This window comes from Patiria miniata, unplaced genomic scaffold (assembly GCF_015706575.1).
Source record: "Patiria miniata isolate m_02_andy unplaced genomic scaffold, ASM1570657v1 HiC_scaffold_6, whole genome shotgun sequence".
Taxonomy (NCBI): Eukaryota; Metazoa; Echinodermata; class Asteroidea; order Valvatida; family Asterinidae; genus Patiria; species Patiria miniata.
The window spans coordinates 11,693,865-11,718,190 of record NW_024037073.1 but is presented as its reverse complement, the minus strand read 5'-3'; the positions used below and the strand labels follow the sequence as shown (position 1 = coordinate 11,718,190).

General features: G+C 39.4%; 1 protein-coding gene across 1 annotated transcript in view; it reads left to right on the top strand.

Moving 5' to 3' along the window:
- Positions 1–12,680, top strand: part of LOC119742939 (centrosomal protein of 128 kDa-like) — a 97,349-nt gene extending 84,669 nt beyond the window's left edge. The window contains exons 22-25 of the mRNA XM_038219211.1: positions 4,367–4,459; positions 5,724–5,767; positions 7,630–7,868; positions 8,762–12,680. Coding sequence (XP_038075139.1) covers positions 4,367–4,459; positions 5,724–5,767; positions 7,630–7,868; positions 8,762–8,826 — 441 coding nt within the window. The 3' untranslated portion in view covers positions 8,827–12,680. The remainder of the gene's footprint in view (positions 1–4,366; positions 4,460–5,723; positions 5,768–7,629; positions 7,869–8,761) is intronic.
- Positions 12,681–24,326: the final 11,646 nt, after the last annotated feature.

Sequence of the window (24,326 nt, the reverse complement as noted above, 5' to 3'; positions counted from 1 at the left end):
CGTGCCTTGCCGTTCGTGTACTTTCACCCACCGGCTCTGAACTGAAGGAATTCTGTCACGTTGCTTTGACAGGTTATTACTAATTTACATGTTCATGTTGGACTTTGTATCTACGTAATTTTGACACACATATGGCCTCTTGCACTCTCAGCCGCAAAAAAATAGGCCAACACTTGCACTTCAGTTCTTAATCTGCAATCTCTGACGTTTTATATTTTTTATGTCTGACGCCAAATCTGCTGAACACACACGATCCGTTTCTGGTGATTGGGTTATTAATTATTGTGGCGTGTATGTTCAAGAAATAAATTGATCACTGCCACAGATGGATTCATGTTTTCCAGTTACACATATGGTAAATGATTACATGTGCATGTTGTCAGAATACAAGTAGAGTGATAAAGCATTCCATAGACCCAGAGATATGTATCTCATACTCCTAAAAAATGATTTGAGATATCAATTATATTGCCATTTATCATCTGTCTTTGGAAATATAGAAACTTATTGAAGGAAAAAATCTTGCAGATGTTGGACAAAAGGCCATGAAGTCATGCAATGGATTGACAATTTGAAAACTGTTAAGTTCCATAGATCCATCAAGTGACAGGGACTATGCATGATCATTGATGACGTCACCAGCGTCAATTAGTGTCTGTCCTTTCAACATATGAATGAAAGTAGTATGAAAGGTGCACTTCAGTGGAGGACGCATTTCAGATTAGATGAAGAGAATTTATAGCTTTAAAGATGCATACCCCGTGCTCTTCAAAAAATGGATTTTTTGTTCAAAACAATTTTCCAATTTGGGAGTCTACAACTCTCTTAAAAAGAGCTTTCATTTTGTGCACCAATAACCTGCCCTGCGAAATCTGATTTATTGTCTGGCAGCCAATAATTTGAAGTTTGTGAAGAAATAATTCAATAACTAAACGTCTGTGAATTTTATTTTCATTCAATGTCTCATTCAAAAGTGAATAACTAGCAATGGGAAAAAATATATATATATTTTTCGATGTGAAATTCGAAATTACCACAGGGAACAGATCTTTAAAGTCAAAACCTGACAGATAAAACCTTTAAATGACAGTATTAAAATGACTCACTCTGTTGTAGGTTTTCATTTCATACAAGCCTTACCTGAAACTCCTGTCAATCACTTTGCACTTTTATTTAAGTAATCATTTTAATTAAAAATCAATTAAAAAGATGATTCATATTGTCTAAAACCAGTCAACTAGAAAAGAATTACCTAGATCAATGAAAGGAAGAAAGTCCCTCACTCTATTTTTTTTTCATTTTATACCAGGCTTCTTTGAAAATCATTTCAATCACATTTGCACTTCATAATGCAAATCATAATTATTAAAACATTTGTTGTTAAAAAATATTTTTTTAAAAATTAAAATGCAAAACGGATCAGTTGTACTTACTGGTATGAATGCCTACATAGTTAAAACAGAAAATAAGTTTGTCTTTTTCAATGGAGAAAAAAATGAAGAGTTCATTATTGACTCAAAACAACAAGCTAGAAACAATATACTACTTCCTGTAAAAAAAAAAACCCAGTTAAAGTGAGAACAGTATTAAAAGTATAAATTGGAATGATACAGAGCCTTTTATATTAAATGGCCTGATCCCCCAGGGTGGGGAAATTCTAGGTTCGCCACTGGAGTGGCCTGCCAAAGACAAGACGTGACTCTTCGTGCAGCAGCTGTTACTGCCCTAGATCCAGGCCAGCAGGTCTTTATGACCAGACAGCCCTTCCAAACTATTCACAGCTTCATTTCATTTCTTTTCATATGCTGTGTGTAGCGGTAATCCAGCTTGTTACTAGAAAGATGTCTTCACTGGTATTGATGTCAATATTATGACTTAAACAGTTGCAGTCTGGTATCTTTCATATATGACTGTAGAACAAACAAAAATAAGAGCTCAGCATACAGCCTTGCTGAACTACATGACTTCATATTCATTTCTTTTCATAAGTTATAGTGGTCAAGTTTAATCTGAGTTGTTAACATCAAACCTTGTGACAGTATAGCAGCAGTCTTGTAATCGAGTGTTTCTGGTATGCGCGCACGTCACGTCGCCGTAGCCATGCGCGTCGGCAAAATGAAAAAGTTTGTTTTTCAATAAAAGATGATTTCTCAAAACCGCCAAACTCACTGGTTTGACTGGAATCCTGCTGCTGCACAATTTGAACGTGTTTTTAGATGGGGTTATGATCGAGAATAAGCTTTAGTGGCCTCTCTGGACTCCCATATATTTGCACTAAGTTTAGTCGGGCACCATTTGCAGTCATCAGCCGACATTTGAAGCAAAAAAAACAGGTAAAAAAAAAAAAAAAAGCCGCGTCGCCGCACCAATTTTTGGGCAAGCTCCATACCAGAAACCGGAGACTTTTTTTTTGGCCTTATGACTTCAGAGCAAAATGTAAATACAGTTAGCTCTGGCAAGTATCACAGCCTAATAAGCTGGAGCAGTGATCCAGCTTGCGACTGGAGAAAAATCTTTGTCTGTACAAAGAAAGGAAGTTTAGATATTGTTTCTGAGATCTAAAAACGATGTCTTTATAAAGATGGTTTTGATGTCAATTTGAAAAGCTTGTAGACTGTCACAGTTTATACTCACTGGTTGCAGTCTCGTGATAGTGTCCTAATGCTTTCTTAAGACTTGATACAGTACAGCCTAGCCAACTATCACAAACTCAAATTTCCATGGTGTAGCTGTAATCAAGTTTGTTATGCTATGGGTTGTACCAACTGAGCATTGTTAAACCTCCCCCCCCCAAAAAAAAAAATCAAAAAAAATGGTAAGGTTGATAATCAGGGTTTGGGCTGAAGAAAAAAAACTTGAAATGATTATTTGAATACTGGGGGGGGGGGGGGTTGAATGTTTTTCTATGCAAATTTGGGGAAAGCTTTTTAAAAGGCTGGGAATGATTTAGAAAGAGTTTCCAAAAAAAAAGCACAACAAAATCCTCAAGTTGTTGGGGGATCAGATTTTTAAAGTCTTTAAATTTTCAAATTTTTTTTAATTTTTTAAAATTATTTTTGTGTGAGGGGAAAGGGAGGGTTAGGGTGAGTGGAAGTGTTTGAGGGGCTGTATTTGCCCCTCCAATATCGCCACACTGCAATACATGTTGTACATGTGTGCGCCACTAAATCGTCAACTTGTTATGAGAAGTAGTTCTGAGTGCAGGAACAATAGTCTGAATAACTTCAGAATTCTTAAGTATTATTATATTTGTATAAAGGTAATTGTAAACTATATTTGGATCTTAAGTTAGCTTTCAGCAAGATAACATGTAAAGGTAAATGTAAACTATATTTGGATCTTAAGTTAGCTTTCAGCAAGATAACAGCGCTCTGCTATGCACTCTGAGTATTTTCTCAAGGTCTTTGCAGAAGTCTACAAGGAATATTCCTGTAGCAGACATGGCAGCAGTAATACCTCGTTGCTGAAGCAATGCTCTTACTGCTCCTTTTAGCCTGAAAGCGAGAGATAGAAAAGAGGTTGAGCCTTTAATTCCGACTATGGCTGTGTATGATATGGGCACTGTCCCTTCACTGTAATGTACCAACGGTCGCTTCAGCTACGACATTTGTCTGACTTCAAATGACAGAAATCCTGTATTACCAAAGTCAAACTCATGATTTCATGGGCAAGTTGTATGGGCTGATCACGTCACGTTTTACATACGTCATCAGTTGTAGTTTGGGTATTTGTCCGTCATCCACCGCAGCAAATTACCATTGCCGCAAATTGAAAAATTTGCCGGAGATAACCAAAACTAGTTGTTGAGGGCACACTGTATGCTATTGAACTGAATAAGAGGATTTAGTAGTACAACCTTGAATTTACCTCAGTTCTCAATGCTCAATTCACCATGGGAGTCAGTTGATTTGCTATGATTCTGTAGCTTGCTTCTTCAAAATCCAATCACAGCAAGATTCTTTTCAATTCTGATTTCTTACCGATAGTGGAATTAATTCCATTCAGCACAAAGGAGCCTACATGACATCACAGAAGACTCGTACAGAGAAAAACTGTTCTGAAACAAAATGAAAATGCAATATTGACCAGGTTTTAAAACAAAAAAACATAATGAAAGAAGTAGCAGTCCCTTGTAAACAAAGATTTTGTTATGGAAAGGGGATATATATTCCACTTGAAGTTTAATTTGATGTCATTATTAAACTTAAATAGGAGTATTCCCAAATGGATTATGTCTGAATAACATTTCAAATTTGAAACAGCCTTCACCCAACAAGGGTTTTTATTGATTCCAATTGATTCAATCAATCAGCTAAAGAAAAACAACACCATGAATAATCAGAGAAATGCTTAACATTCATTTCAGAATGTCAGAAGCCTACGTCGGAGCCTTGAACTCATTCCTGAGCCGGCCACCCCACCGAGAGACTCGCCCGCACAGGACTATAAAAAACTCAAGGTACTTGTATATGATTGAAGAATGCACCCAGTCCCAACCCACGCCGCGGCTGAGTTCTTGACAGTCCTTGCTTATTGCTACATGCGGTGTAGTCAACAGTCCTTATAAGAATCCAGCCCTCATCCAACCCAGGTATCAAGAGTCGAAGCAGGAGTAAAGAGATGCCCAGCTGAAATTTCAGAGCAATCCCTGTCTCACTTAGTACGGTCTGACCTTTTTAAAGCTCCTTGTGTGTGTTGCGCGGGAGCGCGCAGTGTCGGAGCGGAAATTTAGCCCGGGCATCGCACAGTACAGGCAGTGAATTGCATTACTTTCCCCAATTGAAAATGTACGGTCACATTGCTGTAAGCTGTTGTTATCACCTGTCATGAAGTGCGGCCACTGGATTACTCAGCTTGAATTTTTATTGAGTGAATGTTCGACATTATAAAGTGTAACCATCTTAAGTTAAAATATCCTGCTGCTTTTGAATTCACTAGTTTCAATGAAAAAAAATCTGTTGACATCAAAACCCCAGGAAAGCTACGAATGATAAGTATACTTCTCGGAAAATACAAACCATTTGTTTCAGAAAAGTGATAGGCTCTTCAACTTTTTGTGTGTGTGAAAGGGAATATACAACATTTGCAAAGATAAAAAAAAACAACACTACCAAATTATTATGAAGTGCCTTACTGGACTGTTAGTGAATGACAGTCTAAAGTATCCTGTAAACTCATGGCACCTGGTGTGCTGACATTTTCAAGAAAAGTGGTATTTTTGTATCAGTTTCCAATGATGGCTTTTTCAAATACTGTCCCCAATTTACCATATTTAGTCAGTCTGCATTTTGTTTGCAATCGATTACACTCCTATGAACGGGTACAAGCCTGCTAGACTGGTTTCCAGACCTTACAATTCCCGACGTCTATAAATTGCTCTGTTTCATCTTAAGTGGGGTCAGAGAACCAGACTACAAAAGCATGATTGTTTTTCAGCATCTACCGGTAGCGAACACAAAACTTCAAACAAGTCAGTGTAACAATATTTGCTATAAAATAGTAACCCCTAAATCCATCCATTTCTGAAAATTACAGCACAAGCACAGCAAAAGCAAATGTGTATATTCCCTTTAAGGTAGTTTATCAACTTTTTCAAAAAAAATGAGCGCAGCTATCTACATGTAATACCTGTTCTATTTTAATGCCACATGGGCCCAACCCAATTTGATTGGCCTCCAACTGTGGCAAATCACTTCCTATATTATTTGTCATTTTCTTGTCAGGATCTGCAGGAGGAACGTGACCGAATTAACGACAGATACAATAGGTGAGCTCAGTGTCTGATTTGTGCAATTCACTCAGCCAGTTTCAGAAGCGAAATTAGTAGTCCATGTCTTTTGTAGGGCCATGATATTGTCTGATAACTGAATCTTTTTTGGGTGTGTGTGATTTTGAATTATGCAGAAGGTTAACCACTCAAACTGATTGAAGTTAGGAAATTTTGAATTGTCAGTCAAGTTCATTGAGCTGCTACATTGTACAAAGCAGAAAATACCACTCAACACAAACATGTGCCAGACAGAAGTCAGATGACAGCTGTCTATAAGTAATATGGGCAATTCCATGAGAATCTGAACATGGCTGAAAATGGAAAATGCATACAATCTTCAAAATTACCAGCACCATGACCTCATATGTGGTATCAAAGTAAAGGGGAAAACAAGACCTTTCATTTGAATGATGTGCCACTGAGATGGAACATGGTTATGTGTATTTGTTGTCCCCCAAAAAAGGTATTTCGCCTAAATTTATGAATTTGAGGTGGTCATTTTGGCGCCTTGTTTTTACATGCAAAAAGCAAGTGTTATCGTGGGTTTTTGTTTTTGAGGATGAAAAAAAAGGCTCATATACTGTGCCAAAAGAGGTTTTTGTTGTTTGATAATTAGTTTCTTAAATGTTTAAACGTGTACCAAAGATTGGTGGACATAACTGTTACGTGATTTACCGTAACACAAGTTACCAAAATATATCCTTCTAGAGATTTCATGACATTATTTTTTATGAAAAATGCATTTTTAAAAAACAAACTAATTACTCTGTGGGAATTTTCCATGTTCATATCACAAGTGAAGTGTGCAGAGTGAAGGGGGGGGGGGCTTTAAGGAGTCAACCCCTTCCCTCCATTTGTCACATTTTTGAGGGAGTACAAAAGTATTTGTCCAAAAAAAAAAAACATTCTTGCATATATATACATGCAAATCGGCGGATCCAGGGGTGCCAATGGGGGCCATGGCCCCCACCCCCCAAAGAGTGACGTCGCAAAAAAAAGGCAGCCAATGCGTATACCGCCATATTTTTGCTTAAAAAAATTGTGTTAAAGGGAAAATACATTTGCAAACATCGAAAAATAAAACTACTAAGTTTTTACAAAATACCTTACTAGGATGTTGGTAAATGACAGTCTAAAGCATCCTGTAAAATAATGGCACCTGGTGTGAAGTCATTTTCAAGAAAATGGTATTTTTGTATACATTTCCAATGGTGGTGGCCGACCACCCTTGGAAAAACCTAACTATTTTCAACTACTGCTCGAAATTTACCATTTTTTTCAGTCCAAATTTTTTTGCTATTGGTTACATGTTCATGAACGGGTGCAGGCCAGCTAGACTGGTGCCCTTACCTTACAATTAAATAAATACATTGATCCATTTCATCTTTAGTGGAGTCAGGGAACCAGACTACTTGAACATTTTTGTTTTTCTTGGTTTTCCAGCATTTTCAAACACAAAACTTCAAACATGTCAGTGTAACAATATTTGATCTATTATATTAACCCCTCAAATAGTTCATTTTTGAAAATTACAGCAAAAGCCAATGATGTACATTCCCTTTAAAGTGGTCAGAAATTGGCTCAGATCACATCACAGAGCATCTGGAATCCACAAAGTTTCTGGACCCCACGCTGTAAATGTCTGAATCAATTTTTGGGGAGAACAAAATATTTTTGGCCCCCCCCCCCCCCAAAAAATGTGTCCTGGATCCGCCCTTGTCCATGTGTCTAATGTATAATGTAGACTGAGCCTACAATTACTGAGGTCCATAAAGCAAAACACAAATATTTGGTCCCCTTTCCCCAAATCCTGGATCGTTGCAATGTTAACTTGACAGGATGATCTGATAAATCGACAGGTACAAAGGCACCGTCACCCTGTTACAGCAACAGTTGGAGGAAGCCAAGCAGTCTGCTGTATTCCAATCGCCAGGGAAAAGTCCACTTGTACACAGCTACAAAGCCAATCGAATGTCTCCGCCAATTTCTAGTCTGTCCTCGAGGAAGAGAAGTCCAGAGATGGACATAAAGGATAGAAAACCAACTAGAGAATACACAAATCGGACGCCTAAGAGCTTATCTCCACCCAGAAAAAGAGGTAGGTATACTTTTCAATAAACTAAAGCTACTTAGAATTATACTTAAGCTGGCTCTGACAGTTTTGAAGGGATCGGTGAGTGCTAAGTGGTGTTGATATATAGACCTGATGCGTTAAGGCGGAGTTAGAGGGCAAAGGTTTGTATCGCTTGGAAAGGTATGAGTAATCTTTGTGTGCATTTTTCGTAACTGAATTAAAATAAAGAACATCCTCTGAGATAACTGTTATGCATAAGATCTATGGAGAAGTTTCCTCATAAATTTACTCTGTACCTTCCATGGGCATTTTCACTACAAAGCTTCCTGATTCCCCCAATATCCAACAATTCTCTTAAAACCAGTGGCAAATGCTTCACATCAACACAACTTGGACATCATGTACTAAGTAATAGCTGTGAAGTTCTCGAAATCCAACAAAACTTCAGTCGTTTAGATGTTGGATTGTGACAGATTTTAGGTTCAGTTGTCGTCATACTTGTCACAATGCATGTCATTGTCAACTCATAATTATTTCACATCCTGTGTCATTCCTTTGTTTGTTGTTACCAATAGTGTGGCTATAGTTGTCACCATTGATGTCACTGTCCATATCATTGTCAACTCATCAGTATTGCACATCCTGTGTCATTCCTTCATTTGTTTTTGAAAATTTGGTTTTGCCATTATTGTCACCATAGTTGTCACCACCCATGTCATTGTCAACTCATCAGCATTGCACATCCGGCGTCATTCCTTCATCTTCAAGATGAAACCTCCCGACAGCAGCGAGAACCAATCAACCCTGGTGTCTTCCTTGACATTTGTTATGAAGATAAATTGTCCGTATGATATATCTCTGGCCCAGTGTTAGTTAATATTTTTGACCCTGGAAGATTTGTTTATTTTCCTTTACAGTGCATCATGCCAAATTGTCTCCAGCCGATGACGCATTTTTGTCTCTGCGGGCGAGGGACCTGTGAGCCTACAAATACCAAGCCGGAGGATTGCTTGTCTGGTTGACTGCATTACTCATCTATGGATGCTGTATGGATGGGAAGATTATTGGTATAAACTATGGCGGAGTGTACTTTATCCGGTACTTGAAAAAAAGTACTTTGTGTTTAGTGGGTGAGTGGCTGAAGAATGATGCAAGGCGAAGACCAGAAGTCATAACTACAATAGTCATATCCACAATATTGCATAAGCTGGACATGGATGGTACTGGAAAAGAAAACTTCCAGCACCGGTAGTTGAAAAGAGTACTTGGTATCTTCAATGGATCCGTGTATCAGGCAGCGAAGATACAGTTAACTACAAGCAGGCACATCCACTGTTCTATGTCTGCAAAAATCAGCACATTGTACACTGTAATAAAAATCACAAGTACAATAATGTATGTCAGAAAAAGTCATATGCAGCATGATATGTGATAGAGGGACCCCCCCCCCCCTCTTTTGTGTTGGTCATTGTGTTACCAGAATCTCAGGAATTCTTTTGAGGTATCTAGGGGGGATGTGTTAGGTAACAATAGTCTAGGGTGTTATAGAGTATAGGGAGATACCTCTCTGTCACATATCATGCCGGGTATAAAAAAAATGTACTATTGTCTCTATTGGATCAGTGGATAGCTTGAATGTAGAGATCATTTTGAGTTATGCATCAGTGAATCATCTGCCGGATCCAACTTTCATTTACACTTCAAAGATCATTGTATTTGAATGGAGGTATCGTAGCAAAGCAAACCAAATAAGCATGAAAGGAGTGTTGGAAAGGTTTGAGAATTTGGCAGTTTTCAAAATCCGAAACTGACTGTCAAAGTACACACTTCCCCAAAATATTTAAGATTTTACAGTTCTTTGAGGGATGAATGTAAAAAAAAGTAGGCTCAAGTTAGTGCAGACGTTTTGTCATGTCAAAAGTGTGATAAAGACCGAAGTTTTTAATTTATTTTTAGTTCAGTGTTGCCGTTGTCTTCTGCCTAATGACTTCTTGCAGTGGTCTAGTATTGCAGTGTAATATAGTTACCTTTCGAAGTACAGGTATTTGTTGGGCATTCTTTTGTATAATTTATTATACTTTCAGCAGCTACAAAACTTTTGGTGTGATTTTCACAGCTCTCTTCAAAATCGAACCCGAGGGTGAACATTGTATCGCTGGGCTTCTAAAACCGTGATTTATATTCCCGTAAGACACCTTCAAATATCTATTCAAACATGTACAGAAAAAGATTGGTATTTTTACAGTATAACGTTATTGTTATTCTAGAATGTGGACGCGATTTTAGCACCCCTTGATGAAAGTCTCATCAAAAATAAAACCCAACCCCTTTTGTTTTGATTGTCAAATCCGCATGCAGGTGTTCGTGGCGAGATTGCCCAGTAACGAATAAGGGTTTAACAAAATCTAGCGCTACCTTTTCATTTTATGATTTCTGAAAAGTAAATATTTTGAGCAGAAGCCGTTTGCAAGGATGGCATGTCAGGATCGTATGTCCCCGGATATGTTTGCGTGAGTGAATTTGGTTATTTACTCGATGATGTATTATGTCGGTAATCGCTCAGTGATGATGCTATGTTGAAGGGGAAGGCGTCATTTATTTCAACTGCAGGGAAACTTGAGTTACGCAAAGATTCGGTAGTGTTGGGAATGAAGACACGAAAATCGATTGGAAGGTTGCGAGATCGTGATTTCACCGGAACAGTTTGGGGAAATATGGTCTAAATGCAAAACAGCTGTGTTTGGAATATAGAGAGTAATTTATATTATAAATTGGTGAATGATGACACTTGAGGAACAGTGGACAGATCTATAGCTGTGATTTTAGGCACGTTCTTAGGCTGTATTTATGAGCAAATTAATCGATATGAATAGGAAGTAAGGCCGGAAGTGAACAATGGAAATCGGTTCAAATTTTGACAAGCGTTTGTATTTGCTTGCAATCGGGGACTCCCTATTTGTCCCTCTTTTGTTTTTACTCTAACTTTTTAGGAAGAACTCTCATATAGGAAGACCTCGCCAAATTGGGGACCTTCGAGAATTGGGGACCCTATTGTCCTCTATTAATCAACGTCCACTATTGCATGCAGAAACAAACTCTTCATTTCTTGTCTGTGTCTCTTCTTGGCAGAGGAACGCTGTCTCCAGGTGAAAAACGAGTCTACTTATTATTAGACTACTGTCAATTCTTTTGGGGGGAAAAAGAGAGAAAACAAACGAAACATAATTCTGTGTCAATAAAGACGGAAAGAGTCTAGCCAGTTTGGCAGGCTACTTGAATGCACGCTGAAGACAAGAACCAAATGATCGCATTTCGACCAGGCAGAGATTTGAAACGGAGATTATTGAGGAGTTGATAAATGAAACACACCCCGCTGCTTCTGCAGAGGCACCACGCTGTTTGGATTGCTGCTCCACCGCGTCAGTTGGCGGCAATGAAACAAACCATAGACTGAGAAGATGTGCGTAATTGAATGCGTGTAGGTACACCCGCTTGCTTTAAAGGCATATCTTTTTTGCAGTTATCTCAACAGTAACCTACCGAATTATTATCAAAAAGCTTACTCGGATTAAAGCTCGTGCTGGTACTGAACACCACGTGAAATTACTGTCTGGCTTGCTGTCATTTAGAAGAAGTCAAGGTAAATCAGGTGATTTTTTTTACGGTCAGTCAATTAACCGATTTGTGGAAATTAAGAGTGCTACGGACGAATCGTGTTTCGTGTTCAAAATGTTGTGCATGATGGGTTTTTCACTTTTTTTCTCGTAAAGTGTAGTATCCACTGAGCTGAAACTTCAACGGGCTAGGTTTTGAACATTCTTAAGTTCTTTGGATTTTGAGTGGTGTTATTATTGGAAACAAACAAAATTCATGAAAAGCAAATGATCTTATATTATATGTCTTTACACCAGACGAGAAAGATATCAAAGAATAATGCGCCAGTTGTCAGACGCACCTCTGCTCAGACTTGGTGCCAGATTTGTCATTTTCCCTCGCACATTGCCTTTGCCTTGGCGTTGATACAGCGCAGTCGTGACGTCAGCACCCCTTCATGTAACACACACGCTCAATAGCATCCCGACGTTATACCAGCTGCCCATTTGGATATTATTCTAAAGGTGTTACGTTATTGGAAGTGTCTCTCATTCGCAGTACCATTTCTGTTGATTGTGCGACGGTAGCACAGTATTAAATAATTCCACAGTTTCATATCTGTATAAAATTTGAAACGAAGTGTATTTATAAATTTTTGCATTGATTAACTGATTTTTTTATTTGTAAAAAAAATGGAATTTCCGACTTCTTTTTTTTAAATGAATTCATTTTGTAAAAATGATATTGACTGTTCTGTTAGCATCTGAAACTGCAGTTTAACTTTGAACTTATAGATTTAGTACCATCACATAAAAAATATGGTTAGATGTACGCACAACGTCTTTTTAACGCGTGATATCTGATAAATTATCGTTAGTACTTGCTTACATCTATATCGAAGGTCTTCCTTTTCAACAATATACTGCTGGTGAAAATGTCGATTTTCTCATTTTTATCTGTAAAGAAAATGATAGAAACAATTTTTTAAATTAGATTTTTATGACGTGTTGTTTTCCATTAGCAATTTTTAAATATTTTGGACAATCTGTGTTTTTTTTGTACATATTATTTTGTTCTCTGTGAACACTTAAATTAAATTATTTGTAGCTTTGGCCTCTGTCATTAACCATTCCTGCCATGCCATGTAGGTTATACTGATGTAGGTAATAATGTGCATGGGTTCCGTGTGCTTTGGAAGATTCAAGCAATAAACATTGGATCGTGTCCAAGGGCTCTTCAGAACAGGATATGTTTTGTTCATTTACCCGGTCTGAAACCAACTAATGACGTACACAGAAGTGCTCATATTAATGAATAATAATACAGTTTATTTGTCTACCAACATTGATTTGTCTACCAACATTGATTTGTTTTTCCTAAAACGGTTTCCCCCCCCCCTCTTATTTTCAGGTTATTTATCCCTAACTCGCTTGACGTTTCTGCGAGGATGCAACCCCAATCCTGCAAAATCCTTCAACTGCCTTCATGTAAAAAGAGCAGACAACCTCAATCCTGCAAAATGCTACTATTTTTAACATGTGGTCCTAGGAGGGGTGACCACTGCCTCAATCCTGCACAAACCTCCAGCAAACACTATCAATGGGTTCAGGCAGAGCTAGTGTCATCGCTGAACATGAGTGCGGAGGATTTCAAGTACATAATAGGCCAAATTTCATGCACGGCTGGGGGTGAACAACACAAGGACCTGTCTACGCGACCATGACACGGTGCTCACTCGTTCCTGCAAAATCCTGCATTTTAAAAAGAAAATTGAAGAGGATTTGGGAAAGTATGGTCCAAATACATTTTGTCACTAAAACAAAATCGCAAAATAAAGTTGTGTGACGTTAGGCGAGTCTCACAGACAGTGGACAGTTTTTATTCAAACTGAGCGAACTTCAGCTGGTGTTATGTATTCTTAAGTAGCATTTTTTTGGCAGGGGGTCAACTCAACGCTTGCATCCCAAAACGGCACTTGTGCGAAACGTGTTAATTAAAGTCGAAATTTTTGACATTTGACGTTGGTCCCCTGACCCCCATTTCAAGACTAAATCCCGACGGGCAATCGATTGGTACCATCAAACCTTTTGTGCTCAAATTGTTAATTAAACTCAACCGGTCTATAGAATTTCAAAATTTAAGCAAGTATTATTTTTCAAAGTTACTCCCTGTCTTCCCGTCAGTCAAGTCATCGTTTCATCTGTGCCAAATACATATTGCGCTACTACCATCTATAGTTTAGAATATACACAAAGAAACAATATCTAATTGCCCGCTTCGTCTCCTTGCTAAACATTAATTGCGTTTTGGAATGAGTCCAGATGAATTGCGTTTCGTTATTAAAACGCTTATGCAGTCAACGGCTACCACAATAAATGATTAAAAGGGATGAATTTAAGCTGGTACAAATAAAAAAAAAACCCTGTGTAAATGACTAAATATTAAAGAAAAGTACATTTACCCCGACAACTAGCAGGTATGACACAAAGCACGCAGATGCGTGCGCACTGAGTCATGAAATCATCTAAAAGTATAGAAACACACAAGTAATTGTTACCAAAGTGACGAGGAGGCACATTTCCACCATCAAGTTGTTGTCTGTCAAATTACGAAGTATGGACATTATACATTAAAGGGATTTGATCAGGTTTTATCTAAAATCTCTTATTTCATAGATTCATACCTGGTGACATCAAAATAACGTCACAGCGAGACAGTAGCGTAGCGAGACACTTCGTGTGTGTTATACCCCCAAAATGTGTTGACATTTTAGGCCATGTATTAAAAAGTCAAATTATTGGGGGGGGGGGAGATATTGCTACTAAAGTTGATTTTCACGAAAGCTTTTCAATTTGTAGGTTATTTTATAACGAGGCTCAGATAAACTAAATCAATCAATGAAATCGCACAATAACGGTCTGTATTTCATGAAATGAAGATAGAGCTATTGTCCAATGGACATAGTTTTCATTCAAACTGAACGAACTTCAGCTGCAAAACGTGCCGATGAAGCTTAATTTACCCATTAGCGTGATGTACGGTAATCAACGAGGTTTATATACTTCAACGGACGACCGTTAAATTCTCTTATTCTCGCCTGTACATGGTTGCGTGCATATGAAGCAGGCCAACTCATCGCTCTCCTGCACGATATTGACACGCTACCTCCATTGAGTTTCTGACATTGATGCTCTGTTTAAAGTTTAAATGCCTGTCAAGGCCGGAGGATTCTCTTTGTTATCAAAACCACTCTTTAATGTAAATTATAGTGCCTCAATCCTCGGATCCCAACTTCTCCTTTTTGTACATTTTAAAGCTCTGGCAGGATCTTCTACATGTGAACTTGGTGGTCGGTAGGTCGGTCGGTCTGTCTGTCCCCGACAATTGACCAAAAATAATTAACTAATTGATCAATTAAAATTAACTCTTGATGAAAGTTTTCGGAACGCCGGTTTTGCTTCGATCGCTGGGCATGCGCGTTTATTTTGTCTGTCCCCAAAAATTGACCCCATAAGTTACCCACAACAAATTTCACTACCAAATTGGAAATTTCACAACAAAAAAGATCTAATTCTTAACAGAAAATGTTTTTAGCAATTCGGAAAGATATATATATATAGAGAGAGTGTGTAAATGGAGGCAAAATAATGTGCAGTAATGTGCAGTCACGTTTGTGTAGTGGTTAGACGGTATCAAGAAGGAGGAAATGGCCCCAAAATTGACCAAAGGTATGGTGTTCCATATGTGCCATCGGCGTCGCATTTTTCGCCAGAGCTTATTGTGCACTCGCACTTGTTAAAAATTGTCTCATAAAATGCTTGGTCAATGTGCACTAGGCTCAATTTCATAAAGCGTCCACGCACAAAGAGTATACGAATTTCAAATTGGCACTGAAACCGAGGACCCCAGTGCTCGCTCTATTGTTGAGAGGATAAAAAGGTCCTCAATTCATACAATAGCTCAGCACTGAGAGCCTCGGATTCAATACTAATTTATAATTGGTCTATTCCTTCGCACGACATTCTGTCTGGAAATGCAGGATACCAGCCCCCCAAAATGATATGATAAGTATTTCCTGGGATGGTAGCCAGCTGACTTTTGTCGGCAAGAATTCTTTTCTGAGGAAATTCTTGTCTGCGTAGCAGTCTCGTGAAAATAATGTGTCCCTGGTTGAAGATTAAACGTGCACGAGCTGCCTTAGTTACTGCTACCGTCTTACAACTCCAAGGAACTCACAAAGCGGTGTTTTTAAAGCTGGCGAGTGTTGAAAGCAGGAAGCTCTATCGAAGCCTACGATTATGATGATGACAGTCAGACCGAGTGAGCGGAGATGAGTGCCCGGTACATAGCAGACTTGGCCCGTACAACCAAGCAGCTCAGCCACGGTCATGTATCGTCTGTTGACTTAAGCTCCGACGGTAATAGGATTTTCAGTACAAAGTCACGTTTGCAATTTGGCTAAGTGTGCTCTTATTTTCCCAAAATATCCCATTTTGATGCAACAATCCAAACAGTGCAAGTCGGGCATTTCATTGAAGGTCCAACTGCTGTCATTGTTTGTATATACGTACTATAATGTGAAACCTTGGCAAGAGGCATTGTTTTGTCTCAAATCAACCCAAGTAAAAGAGACGAGGTTGTGGATTTAAACAATATCTAGATCTGACAGATTTTGCTTTGATTCCAAAAGCAGACGTAAACCCAATCCCTTCAAAAGCTTACCGTCACTGAAGGAAGGTTGTTTTAAGTCATTGTTTTTTTTCTCCATTTCTTCTTTATTTAAATTTGTTGTTGAAAGTCTTGAAAATTGTGCCCCCCCCCCCAAAGGATTAACTTTGTAGTATACCTTGTAATTGGGGTAGTGAAACCATTTATTTGATTATCTTGTTGGTTGTTTCTAGATAAATTACGCTACAAAGTCCAGTGATGTATTGAAGGGGGAAGGGGTTGTTTGCTAACCACTGCTTCGTTTTTTGTGTGCAGATTATCGAGAAAAACATTAAAGCCTTAAGTTGCTTTTTGTGCATAACTTCCACAATGCAACCATCACCCCTTGGGAAATCCTGGATCTCAAGCTATACTTTAACACATCAGCCACCCCACTTTTACTGTTTAAACACTGGTTCGTCAATCGCTACTACAACTGAAAGCAGAAGAATCAGGTAAAGCCTGGTTGGGTTTACAAGAGCTATTTGTTAACTGTCGATCTTTGGTATGGATTGCGTGATGTTAAATTATCTGATTTATATCGTCCTTGCCCCGAGCTGTGATTCTCGCTGAAGGGCGCCATATTTGCCTTAATTGGTGCTTAGTAGACATTGTAATGTGATCAGAAATGAATGGATAAACTGGATTCCTCAACCGAAGTTGCTTTATTACCGGAAATAAGTACCCAATTATCTGGCATCATTTGGCATGTAATGCGGTGGGTGCGCGTAAACCAGCTTTTAACATCCAAATGTGAATGACTGCACTCACGACTCATTGCACATTAAAGTTTGTGGAGCACAGAGAGTGTTTACGTTTAAAAATATAACACCTGATAAAAGTGAAACCTTCTGAGGAGGATGGGTTCTCAATCTCTGCCAGTAATTTAGCCCCAGCTCCCCTGTACTATTAAAGCAAGGCTCAAGGCCGTTTACTGATGTATCGGCGCTTCTCTTCAACAGATTTTATTTTTCCTTCACCTATCGATGTTTCAATTGGTTCCCACCCCAACCTCAACAAAACAAGTACTCTGTATCTTCTGGCATTGGCAACCTTCAGAATAAGAGCTATATTATTTTGGGTTGCTCTTGCACATATCCCGGGAATAGACTGGTTACCGTTTCCTACATTATGGTTCCGATAGGGATGCTGCAGTCTAACCTGCACGTAATGTAAAGGAATTATTCTAAGCGTGGGTCGGTTTTTCGGTTGTTGTCTCATTTAAAAGTGAATAACTTTGGTATTGGTAGACAATAGAAATTAAACTATTGTCTGGGTGAAACACGAAAATGGGACGGACAATACGTCGTTAAGCTCCCTCAAGAGGTTTTGTTTCAGTTTTAGCAAAATTGCGTCAGAGGTTGTTTCTAGAAAATGTCAGTAGTTCCCAGATTTCCCGAAATCGTATCCCCTGAACTAAATTATTACATTGTTTGATTGCATCATTCCAAACAGTATTTCGTGTATCGTATAGCACTCTGGTAATGGTACTTGGACAAGGTGACATGCGATAGCGCCTACACATTGGTAATTACGGGAATACATTATGATGGATTTGTACACTTTTATCTTGTGCGTAGGTTTTGTTTCATGTGAAGTAGCTTTCTGTCAATGGTTGAGCGCGTTAGGTTTCAGTGTGGAGCACCCGTTGAAAGTCACACCATCCATAGATATAGCTGCTGCCTGCGGGCATCAGCATTTTAAGTGTGCATGCCTCAGTTGTTTCTTGAAATGCAAAGTGGTAGCCTATACTCGTGCAAGAAACACACTGCTGCGCTAATTTGTCTATAGTATAGAGGTAGTATAGGGTTATACCTGGGGGCGTAGACTTCAAGAACTTGTGGTTGTAATTGAGCAACTTGTTAAATGTGGGTGGAGCGTTAAAAAGCAAAGTGACTGAGTCAGCAAATTCTACCATTGTGAAGCAAATTTGCATGGGTCACTATATGTGCTCATATAGTAATCATCGATATCGGTTTTGTGATTAGCCTTGGCCCTTCGATGCGTTAAAAACTATTTTCCTAATGAAATAATGTTTCATTTGTTCTCTTAGAGAGGGGTGTCTTGATACCCGTCACTTTACTGTCATGTGCTTATGAACGTAGTATAAGAAATGGGCAAAGCGAACGGTAAAAACTTCATGTAAACGGTAAACTCATTGCCCTTCACCTACGTATGCCTACTTATAAACACCCTATACCAACCAGTGTTATCCGAGGGCTTACGGGAAAGAAAATTACAAGGGCACTCGGGTGGGACTCGAACCCACGACCTCATGCGTACAGATTGAAATATGATAAACCAACTGAAGTGAGTCACGTTAAATTTTTGAAAATATTTTGGAAGCAGCTGAACATTTTGTTCCTGATATAACCGGAAGCGGTTGTCATTGGTGTTCATAAGTACTACTCTGCGTGATACGCCATTGGCATGCCCAAACTATGGGTGCGATGTGCTTGCAGTTCAGTGGCATGTAAAGCCCGGTTCATACTTCATGCGAATGCGAATGCGAAGCGAATTTGACGTCATTGTAACATATCGATTTGGCTATAGTCTTTGGTTTGTTTGACTATTATTACTATATGTTAGGATAGGGTAGCTGTGGCTAAGAGCAGGATGAACAGATGACTACGAAGACTATACAAAGACACACTGGTAATGACTATGAGCTCGGCTATTCGCTGCGATATTCGCCCGAGTTGAAATGTGTTAAACTTTTGGGAATTCGCAGCGCGAATACTTGCCATGACGTCACAAATTCGCGTTCGCTTTCGCGCCGAGTATGAACCGGGCTTTATACAGGCCAACATCCCACCTTTCTTCTAGCTCTAGAAATTAAAGTTCTCATCGATACCAGTCCATTTGGATTTTATTCACCGACCGATGGATATTCAGATTTTCTAGATTTCTTGTCCATTGGGTTATCTAGTATCAGACGACAGAGCACAGTCGATTCCAACCAATACAATATAATTTTGCTTACCAAAATACGTAGGCCTACATGCTTTAAAAGATTTTTTGTTCAAATCGTTCATCCTACCAAATATCTTGCAAGTTTCGGTATCTATAAAGATTCATGTACCTATATAGCTTTGCTGCGGTACTATAAAGCCTTGAAAACTTACATCAACAATTACTGATTCCTAAAAAAACCCCGGAATTTAAACTACATTGTACTACCCATGTTTGTTTTCTTTTAACTAAAACGTAGAGGCTTTATATTGCTCGAGTCTTAGTCGAGTTTTCTTAAAATGTGCTTCATTGTTTGATCTCAGTTGAGTTTTACCAGTTCCTGTTATCTAAACCGATTCGAAGGTGACAATAATTTCATTCTTCACACGCGCCGTTTTCAGGAGATAAAGTAATGATGAGTGGCAGAATGAGACAGATTCCTAGCGGCTGAAGAATTAATCATCATAAGGGGCATGTGTTTATGCAGACAAGGAACCAAGCCTGACAGCGAGCTGACACGCGCCTCCTGATAGAGGCCCTCGTCTACGAGTCGAATCGCTGCTTGACATGTTGAGAACCTTACGAGAGCACTCAAGTTGTAGTCAGCCCACGACAGACCGACGACTTGAACAAACCACGGGCGAGACCCGTGCATAATGCCAAGGAAGTCGCACCGAATCCGAATTAGCATGTCCTCTGCCATCCAAGTTTGGGGGGCATTCTAACACAGTCGTCGGCTTGGGGATCTGTATTTTGGCGTCCAGTGTTTTGTCCACTGGCGTAAAATGCAAAATGTAGTCAACTACCTTTTTTTCAGAGAGAGCAAACGGCTACTAACCAAAATTGACTGTGTACGTTTATACGCGAATTGGAGCCTGTGGCCTCCTATACTCTTGTAGAATTTTTTGACAGTACTTTTGCTTTGGGTGGAGCAGTGTTTGTGTTTCATTTAAGTTTGTATTATAGTCTAGTTTTCTGTGTAAGACAAATACAGTCCTACATAAGTGTTTTTTTTTAAACCACGGAATACACTTGTGAATTTCGTGTTTATTATACAACCGTGAGATTAGCCTCTTTGTAGCCTCATAGAATTCGTCACAACGTGTTTGAAGAATGGGAATCTTAAACATTACAATTAACATATAACCTCAGAATAAATTTATTCTCATTTGGGACCAAAAAAACAACATATGGCACTGCTACATTAGAGTCAGCTTAGAATGAATGGTGTTAATATACGGACTTACGATCATGGGTAGGCTCGTTCAACGTTTTGGGGTTTTACCACTTTGTAAAATCAGTAAAGTTAAGGTTTCTCATCTGAGACAATTTATAACTTATGTTCATGTCGACAATTGCACAGAAAACTATTATGAGGAAGTTTTTTTTTTAATTCATACGCCTTGAACATTGCCGATGGTTTATGAGAATGCATCGTTTATGAGAAAGCAGGCAAATGATGCGCAGGATCATCACGGTATAGCAGAAACTGGTGCCAATTAAAGTCGATAAAACTAGCCTTGAAAGCAAACTATGCTTTCATAAGTTGGGGGTTGTTCGACGTGGATTCACAGCGATCGTGAAACGGACGAGGACCATTTGCGAAAATGCTGCGCCTCGTATCGTCATCAAATCGATCCAGGAGATGTGTTAGTCTGAGTATCCCCCGGTAGTCCAACGGAACCCTCTCCGTAACCAACGTCTGATGTGAGCACTGCACATTTTATGCGACCCCGCGCACAAGCCAATCGGTGTCGACCGTTAGAAATCGTCAGATCACAAATGTGGACTAAGCTTATGATTGGTTAATTTGGCTGTCGTGTTTTTGTAATAAAACAACGGGTTACGGAAGATCGGATAAAAGGCGCCTGCTAAATGGTCAGGATCTCGAGGTCAGGACGCAGTTTTGTTTTGCATAATCGCCGAATCTGCTCGCATACCACCATTGCTGTGCATGGGGATAGGCCTATTCCATAGACTGGGGATCTGTAAGGGACTGTGACAGTAAACTGTGTCATTTTTAGTCGCTGTACACGTCAACTCATTTTCATTAGCCTGATATTGAACCTCTGTCCGGAGCGATATTTCTTAGGTCTATGGATGGTTACACAGCATACCACATCTAAAAACCTATGACGAACATCCAAATGGAAATTTCATCCGGATTGCGCCCGTTTGGGCTCTAAAACGCGTTTCTCGCGAAATGGAAAAGTTATTGTGAAACGTAGAATCTAATCCTTCATTGTAAGCTTAATAGGGTAATTTATCTGCGCGACTGAATTTGGAGGTACGAAATTCTGGAGCACTACTTCAGTTACATTTCTTTACAAAAAGTTGGTTCAAAGGTGTGTGCGCCAAGATCGCCATGCGTTTAAATCTGAGTCTAGCGTGGAACCCGGCTTATCACACAGTGAATAGTCACCTACGCAATAGGCCTAATCATTTTGTGCGGGCCTGTCTTGCGTAATTGACCGTTGGGCTGAAATGTTCACTCCTTAGGAAAGGCAAAAATGACGTAAATGTAAGACACTTTGCTGGTTTCTGCACAATCGGATTAATGTTCCAAAGGACGGGAGGGGGGGGGGTTCCTCCTTTATAGGCGTCAGAGCAGAGAGCATGTTGACCGCACTGTAAACACTGACGTCAGTAAATTTAATATGAGTTGGCGTTATCGCCTGTGCATTTTTACGATTGGAGGGGGACGTATTTTTTGCGGCCGAAGGAGGGGTGGGGGTGCCCCCGCCCCCTAAATCCGCCAGTGATTTCTGTGACTTGCAAACGATACGAAACTGTACATGCGATCTCCGGAGGAAAGTATCCCTTTACTCTGGAGATGCAGGTTCATGTATCGAGCCCTCGTGTCTTTGAACTCGTAGGCCTACATGTACTACGGGTTGTTGACATTTTCAATACATCTTATACACATGGATGAATACTGTTCAGTCCAAGTCATTGAAGTGTGAAGGTTTTTTCGTACCCACACAAAACTCATCAGGTGAAAACTAATACTATTGATCTATCCTTTCGTTTTATAACCGCGCACACCATAACGCGTTCCATCACGCCTGCATCAATTTTGACATTTGGATAACCTTGACCCAAGTCAAATTAACGTCTTTTTAGTGAAAGAAAAATTCACCCCACAATGTCGATAAACGACTCCAGTAGAGGCATCCTTCCGTGAGGAATCTTTTAAAGCTTTTACAGTTGAACAGGTTCATGCTCAGACTTAGAATGAGGCAGTTGTTACGGTGTTGGTTATGACATGTGTCTTCCTGAAGGGTAGTCAGGGATGATTAGGTAATGATTGCTAAATTACTCAGCCTATGTCCCCGTATGATTGTTAATACATACGCCAACATGAGCCATTAGGTGCACTTTAGACGAGTATCATTGGTTCTGACAGCAATAATGAAAGAACTCATCACATGCCAGATGACAGTGTGGGTGGACTCTGTGCAATTCGCATGTGTCTTCATTTGTTTGAAAGGACAAAAAATGTCCAATAGTTCAAAGGTGTGGCGGCGTTTTCATAAATACTATACGGCGTTTTCTTTAAGTACGTTTGAGATCCTTACTTTGTAAGTGAACGATAAAGGACGAAAAGCAAAAACCTTCTCCGGAAATATTTCGTCATCCTATAACGTAATTTAGTCCTAAGTGGATGTGATCAACTATAAATACATCTCAGCGGACCACTATCCTTTACTTATAACAGTTTTCGTTATTTGGCATCTTACCTATCAGGCAGGCAAACTATTGCAGCTATCATAAAACAAAAGATGTCTTCTAAAAGTAAATAACATTTAACAATTGAGACCGTCACTCGATAAACTGAAGACACTGCTGGTATTCTAAATGAAGATCACCCTGTCTTCATTGTTGAAAGTGTTCCATTTTTGGCAAAATGTGTCGCTATATAACCACAGATATACCAATAAGAGACCGCCATCACAAAAAGATGCTAAAACAGGGGCTTACATCGGCGATTCCTTTTTGCTGCTAGCCATTATTCAAACTTCCGACCGAGATACGTAACCAATTCCAATGCAATTTTAAGTACTAGAATTCTGGAATCTAAAATAGTATGGATCTGGTTGCAAAAAAGGGAACAATGCTGTATCCATGTACTAACAATTCCCAAAGGCAGCTGCCAGAACTGTCTAAAGCCAATAGTTCCCATAACGACGTGAGAGACGCAGAGAGCCGTCGTAAAAGAGACTTCCTTGGTCCCCACCGCCCCATCTAAGGGTAGTCTAGTTCCCAGACCAAAAGGTTCTGGCTATTTCTCATGTATCTTAGGTCGGGTAACCGCTACACTATAAAATAATGACGCGATCAAAACGGGAAGAATGCCCATTACTGGACCAAGCCCAGTCTAATGTGGCTTTCGCGAACCCGGGAATCCCGGGTTTGTATTCATGAGCCTCCTACTAAGATAATGGCTATTTAATCAGTTGACGACCATAAATATGTTAGCACATACTAATAAAACAGGTGGGAGTGCAGTGGTTTGTCCTTGATAAGCAGTCAGGCTATCCCCAATGTATGTGCATCTGTTGTCTAGAGCCAGCCTGCCTCCCATCAGAATTTGAGTGACGAGTGATGAGCCAGTTAAATGCTGGAAAGCTACCTACAGCTAAGAAAGCCACATTAGACTGGGCTTGGTCCAGTAATGTCCCGTTTCCGCAAAACGTCCGAAGTTTGCCGACATTTCGTCGACACTCTCTGATAGCGCCTGGGTATTTCCGGCTATCAAATATGTTTTATTTACCAGCCATGTTTATTGAAAAAAATTAAGAATAAGTTGAAAATGACTATTCTTTGCTTGCACTTAAAAAAAACTTTGAAATTCAAAGACGATATTGTTCATCAAGTATGTACTCAGATCGTACGAGGGGCGAGCTTTGCTGCGTCATACTATTTGAGTACTATGCATGACTTTGGCTATTTTTTTTTTCCATAAAAACTTTCGACGAAATAGCTCATACCAAAACTAAAATAACTGGAACGCAACTGTTTAGCTTTAAGAAAACGTATCACCACCAAAATACATCACTTTCATGAAAATTTGCGAAAATTCTTAAACCATTAAAGTTTTGATTTTATTGGTCAATGACGTCAAAATCGTCTCTTTCCCCTATATAATCCTGCGTTTATAGGCACGGCGTGCTGCCGACAGTTGCTCTCGGTTGGATTGAAAGACAGCAGTGGCGTCACTACAGGGGT